Source organism: Anolis sagrei, chromosome 8 (genome assembly GCF_037176765.1).
Source record: "Anolis sagrei isolate rAnoSag1 chromosome 8, rAnoSag1.mat, whole genome shotgun sequence".
NCBI lineage: Eukaryota > Metazoa > Chordata > Lepidosauria > Squamata > Dactyloidae > Anolis > Anolis sagrei.
Window position 1 is genome coordinate 39,959,653 of NC_090028.1, and position 6,027 is coordinate 39,965,679.

The window sequence follows — 6,027 nt, forward strand, 5'->3', positions numbered from 1 at the left end:
CAAACTCCCGTAACCAGCAGAAAACACTAGAAGGGTTTGCTAGGCATTGACCTTGAGTTTGGGAGTTGTCGTTCACCTACATCCAGAGAGCACTGTGGACTGAAACATTGATGGATCTGGACCAAATTCTACGCGAATACTCAATATGCCCAAATGTGAACACTGGTGGAGTTTGGGGAAAATAGACCTTGACATTTGGGAGTTGTAGTTACTGGGATTTATAGTTCACCTACAATCAAAGAGCATTCTGAACTCCACCAATGATAGAATTGGGCCAAACTTCCCACACAGAACCCCCACGGCCAACATAAAATGCTGTGTTTTCTGATGATCTTTGGCGACCCCTCTGATACCCCCCTTGCGACCCCCCAGGGGTCCCGACTCCCAGGTTGAGAAATGCTGAACTAGGTTAAGGCCACAATTTGTTATAACATTTGTAGATGTGTTCCCACTTGGTGATTTTAACTTATACATAAAAGTGTAAAACATCCTTGCTAGAATAAGGAAACAAGGATTTACCTGGCAGGGCTTTCACATGGACCATCCCAATGACAACCGATTTCAATCGCCCAAAGAGCCGGAAAAAGCTCATTATTCTCCGGAGGGGAATAGGATTCAGATATATTATTTCCAACAATAGTATTATGAACCAGTTTTCTTTCAACGGGGGAGACCTGCAAATGATAATGGTTGTGTGCATGTTTGCTTCAAAATAATTGGAGTTCCCACATATGTGTTTTTTAAGTGCCACTAGCAATGAAAATGTATTCTGCACATGGTCAGAGGCAATTCCAAATTGTTCAACATGTTATGATACTTATTTCTTATTAGTCTACAACTGAACTGGAAGATAAACGAAGTCCAAAGTGTTTGTATCACTCCCAGCTATCTGAGATGCCATCTACACTGCCATATAATACAGTCAGTGTAGACTTATATGATGCAGCTTAACTACACTGTCATATAATGCAGATTATCAAATCAGATAATCCACATTATCTGGTTTGAACTGTATATGAGTCTACACTGCAATATAATCCAATTCAAATCAGATAATCTGGATTTTATTTGGCAGTGTAGATGGTGCCTGAATATTAATTGTAATTCTTAAAACCAAAATATGATGGCATTTTGGCTTCTTTTTTTCCCCTTTGGATCACAACTCTTCTTGATCCACACCTTGAAAAAAACTATTTTGGAATAATTCTGTCTTATAAGTATTTTTAATTCTAATTCTCAGCCTTTGGGCTAACATCAAGTGTGTAATTTAATTGAAATTTAGGATAGATGTATGCTGGCATATAATCCAGATCATCAAAGCAGATGATCCACATGACTGCCATATAATCCAGTTTACAGCAGATAATCTGGATTTTATATGGCAGTGTAGATCCAGCCTTAGCTGCATGGAGGTCCTTAATAAAAAACTAAACAAATTGCCTTTGAAATTATACAAAATACATACGGTAATAGAAACCAGCTTTTGAAAACATATAAGGGCAGAATATGCAAAATGTAGAGCAGGTTATTAACATATTTATTATTTAATGGGCTTTTTCCGGAGGCAGCGATGATGAAATCGTTCCAGGAGTTGCATGTGACGCCTGTAGACAGTCCACGTTTCGCAGGCATATAGCAGGGTTGGGAGGGGAATAGCTTTGTAGACAAGCACCTTGGTCTCCCTACGGATGTCCCGGTCCTCAGGAAAATCCTGCAAATCTCTTGGGGAGACAGGCGGACAAACATCAGCGTGCTGGAAGAAGAAGCAAAGGCCACTACCTTTGAAGCGATGGTCCTCCACCATCAACTCCGCTGGTCCGGCCACGTTGTCCGGATGCCCGACCACTGTCACCCAAAGCAGTTGCTCTACTCCGAACTCAAGAACGGAAAATGGAATGTTGGTGGACAAGAAAAGAGATTTAAAGATGGGCTGAAAACCAACCCTTAAAGGCTCTGGCATAGACACTGAGAACTGGGAAGCCCTGGCCCTTGAGCGCTCCAGCTGGAGATCAGCTGTGACCAGCAGTGCTGCAGAATTTGAAGAGACACGAGTGGAGGGTGAAAGAGAGAAACGTGCCAAGAGGAAGGCGCATCAAGCCAACCCCGACCGGGATTGCCTCCCACCTGGAAACCAATGCCCTCACTTTGGGAGAAGATGCAGGTCAAGAATAGGGCTCCACAGCCACCTACGAACCCACCGCCAGAACACCGAACTTGAAGGATCATCATCCTCGGACTACGAGGGATTGCCTAAGTAAGTAAATAAGTAAGTAATTTAATGGGCCTTTTGCTTTTTTTCTCTGGAGGGAAGGACCTCTTGCTGTATGAAAAGTCACCAAGAGGATACAGAAGGCAACATTTCGGGACAAATGAAAGGCAACAATCCTGCAAGATAAGGCCTCCCCATTCTTTATCAGCACCAGACACATACTGCACATTCCCAGAAGCATTGATAACCCCGGGAAGCTTTATTTTAAAACAAAAAATAATCTAATATACTACAGATCTTCCACTTAACTTCTCTTACAGTATCAGTTGCCTTCTGAGAAACCCACTCTGTTTTTCTTCTGGAACCCCGACACAGCAATCCTGAAAATAAAGATGTAAATAAATACAAATGGATAGTGTTTGTATTCTCAGAGCACTAAGGCCCCTTCTACACTGACATCTAATCTAGATCAGGGGTCCTCAGACTTTTTAAACAGAGGGCCAGGTTACAGTCCCTCAAACTGTTGGAGGGCTAGATTATAATTTGAAAAAAATATGAATAATTCCTAAGCACACTGCATATATCTTATTTGTAGTGCAAAAAACCACTTTAAAACAATACAATGATTAAAATGAAGAACAATTTTAACAAATCTAAACTTATTAGTATTTCAATGGGAAGTGTGGGCCTGCTTTGGGCTGATGAGATAGGATTGTTGTTGTTGTGTGCTTTCAAGTCGTTTCAGACTTAGGTTGACCCTGAGTGAGGGCCGGGTAAATGACCTTGGAGGGCCGTATCCGGCCCCGGAGCCATAGTTTGAGGATCCCTGATCTAGATTATCAAATCAGATAATTGATGTTATCTGCTTTGAACTGGATTATCTGAGTCGACACTGCTATGAAATCTGGTTCAAAGCACATAACTGGATTTTATATGGCAACTAGCTGTGCCCTGCCACGCGTTGCTGTGGCCTATAGTAAAACTTATCAGAGTTGAGGTAGATATCTGGACTATTATGAAAGAGAGGTCCCTACCTATTCCTTCCCCCTTTTCCTCCCCCTTTCTCTCCTTTCTTCCTTCTCTACCTCTCTTTCTTTCACTACTTGGTTTCATCCTTCTCTCTTTCCTTCATTCCCTCCCCCTTCCTTCCTTTGCCTTTCTTCCCTCCCTGTTTGCTTCCTTCTTTCTCTTTTTATTTCCTTTTATTTCACCACCATCATAACAATAACAATAATGCAGTGCATTGCCTCTGGGACCTGACACCTCTCCCATTCCCCCTAAAAGGGTCTCAGAGGAATAATAGCATCATCATCATAATAATAGAAATAACAACCTTTACCCGCCACGTGTTGCTGTGGCCAATCTTCCCTCTTTCTCTCCTTCTTTCTTTCTTTCCTTCCTTCCTTCCTTCCTTCCTTCCTTCCTTCCTTCCCATCTTTCCTTCTCCTCTTCTTTCTCTATCTCTTTCCTTCCCCCTTTTTCTTTCTCTTCTGCTGTCTCTCTTTTCTTTCCTTCCATCTTTCCTTTTCTTCTTCCTCTAACTTTCCTTCCTTCCCCCTTTTTCTTTACCTCCCTTTCTCTTTCTTCCTTCTTTCCTTCCTTCCTGTCTTTCCTAGATTTTGACAGGGCGGGAAGGGGCGGGGTGGGGTTTGGAGGTGGCGTGAAGTAAAAGGAGGTAAGATTGGGGCAGGGGAGTGATGGAGCGTGGGGTTGCGTGTGTGTGTGCGGCAGTGGGGGGAATGATGGAGCATGGGGTTGCGTGTGTGTGTGCGGGGGCGGGGGGAGTGGGGTTGCGTGTGTGTGTGCGGCGGCGGGGGGAGTGGGGTTGCGTGTGTGTGCGGCAGTGGGGGGAGTGATGGAGCGTGGGGTTGCGTGTGTGTGTGTGGCAGCGGGGGGAGTGGGGTTGCGTGTGTGTATGCGGCGGCGGGGGGAGTGATGGAGCATGGGGTTGCGTGTGTGTGTGCGGAAGGGTGTGTGTGTGTGCGGGAAGCGGCACGGCGGGGCTTGGAGTGGGCATGGTTTCCGCAGAGGGAACGTTGGCCGGAAGGCCATGTGCGCGCGCCAGGGAACTTGCGGCTGGGCGCCAATGCGCATGCTCAGTTGTTTTGCCGTTTTGTGAGTGTGTTGTTGTGTTGTTTTTCATTTTGAGTAGATATGTTTGTACCTTGTGGGTTGTGTTATGGGCATGGGAATTTTGGTTAAGTTTCGTTGGGTTTTTTTTTTAGTTTTGTTGTTTTGCCGTTTTGTGAGTGTGTTGTTGTGTTGTTTTTCATTTTGAGTAGATATGTTTGTACTTTGTGGGTTGTGTTATGGGCACGGGGATTTTGGTTAAGTTTCGTTGGGTTTCTTTTGAGTTTTGTTGTTTTGCCGTTTTGTGAGTGTGTTGTTGTGTTGTTTTTCATTTTGAGTAGATACGTTTGTACCTTGTGGGTTGTGTTATGGGCATGGGAATTTTGGTTAAGTTTCGTTGGGGGGTTTTTGAGTTTTGTTTCCTCGTTGGATGCCCCTAACAAATTTATATATATAGATGTAGGACCCCTTCCACACAACTGTATAAAATTCCACATTGCCGGCTTTGAGCTGGAATATATGGCAGTGTGGACTCAAGCCCCTTCCACACATCTGAATAAAATCCCACATTTTCTACTTTGAACTGGAATATATGGCAGTATTGACAGGGGGCCCTTCCACACGGCCCTATATCCCAGAATATTTTTATTTATTTATTTATTTGCAGTATTTATATTCCGCCCTTCTCACAATGTGGGATTTTCTGCTTCATATGTCTGGAAGGACCCATAAATCCACACTGAACTGGATTATATGGCAGTGTGGACTCAGGGCCTTTCCACACAGCCATATAAACCAGAATATCACGGCAGAAAATCCCACAATATCTGCTTTGAGCTGGGTTATATGGCATTGTGGACTCAGATAACCCAGTTCAAAGCGGATATTCTGGGTTATAGGACTGTCTGGAAGGACCCATAAATCCACACGGAACTGGATTATATGGCAGTGTGGACACAGGGCAATTCCACACAGTTGAATAATTAAAAAAACCTTATTATCTCCTTTGAACTGGATTATATGACAGTGTGGACTCAGATAATCCAGTTCAAAGCAGATATTGAGGGATTTTCTGCCTTGATATTCTGGGTTATATGACTGGAAGGACCCATAAACCCACACTGAACTGGATTATATGGCAGTGTGGACTCAGGGTCTTTCCACACAGCTGAATAATAATAATAAAAAAACTATTATCTCCTTTGAACTGGAATATATGGCAGTGTGGACTCAGATAATCCAGTTCAAAGCAGATATTGTGGGATTTTCTGCCTTGATATTCTGGGTTATAGGGCTGTCTGGAAGGACCCATAAATCAACACTGAACTGGATTATATGGCAGTGTAGACTCAGGGCCTTTCCACACAGCTGAATAATTTAAAAAACCCATTATCTCCTTTGAACTGGAATATATGGCAGTGTGGACTCAGATAGCCCAGTTCAAAGCAGATATTGTGGGCTTTTTCTGCCTTGATATTCTGGGTTATAGAGCTGTCTGGAAGGACCCATAAATCCACACTGAACTGGATTATATGGCAGTGTGGACTCAGGGCAAATCCACACAGCCATATAACCCAAAATATCAAGGCAGAAAATCCCACAATATCTGCTTTGAACTGGGTCCCCTTCCACACAGGTGAATAATTTTAAAAAACCCATTATCTGCTTTGAACTGGAATATATGGCAGAGTGCACTGAGATAACCCAGTTCAAAACAGATATTGTGGGATTTTCTGCCTTGATATTCT

General features: G+C 43.4%; 1 protein-coding gene across 2 annotated transcripts in view; it reads right to left on the reverse strand.

Moving 5' to 3' along the window:
* The window catches only part of LOC132783031 (uncharacterized protein F13E9.13, mitochondrial-like), a 47,159-nt gene that overhangs the window by 40,593 nt on the left and 539 nt on the right, over positions 1-6,027 (reverse strand). The window contains exons 2-3 of one of the 2 annotated variants that reach the window (XM_067471131.1): positions 2,528-2,589; positions 520-674 (exon numbers count right to left, since the gene is read on the reverse strand). In XM_067471131.1, the coding sequence (XP_067327232.1) occupies positions 520-592 (73 nt within the window). In that variant the 5' untranslated portion in view covers positions 593-674; positions 2,528-2,589. Of the gene's footprint in view, positions 1-519; positions 955-2,527; positions 2,590-6,027 lie in introns of those variants that run through there. The other variant, XM_067471130.1, reaches the window with a different exon arrangement.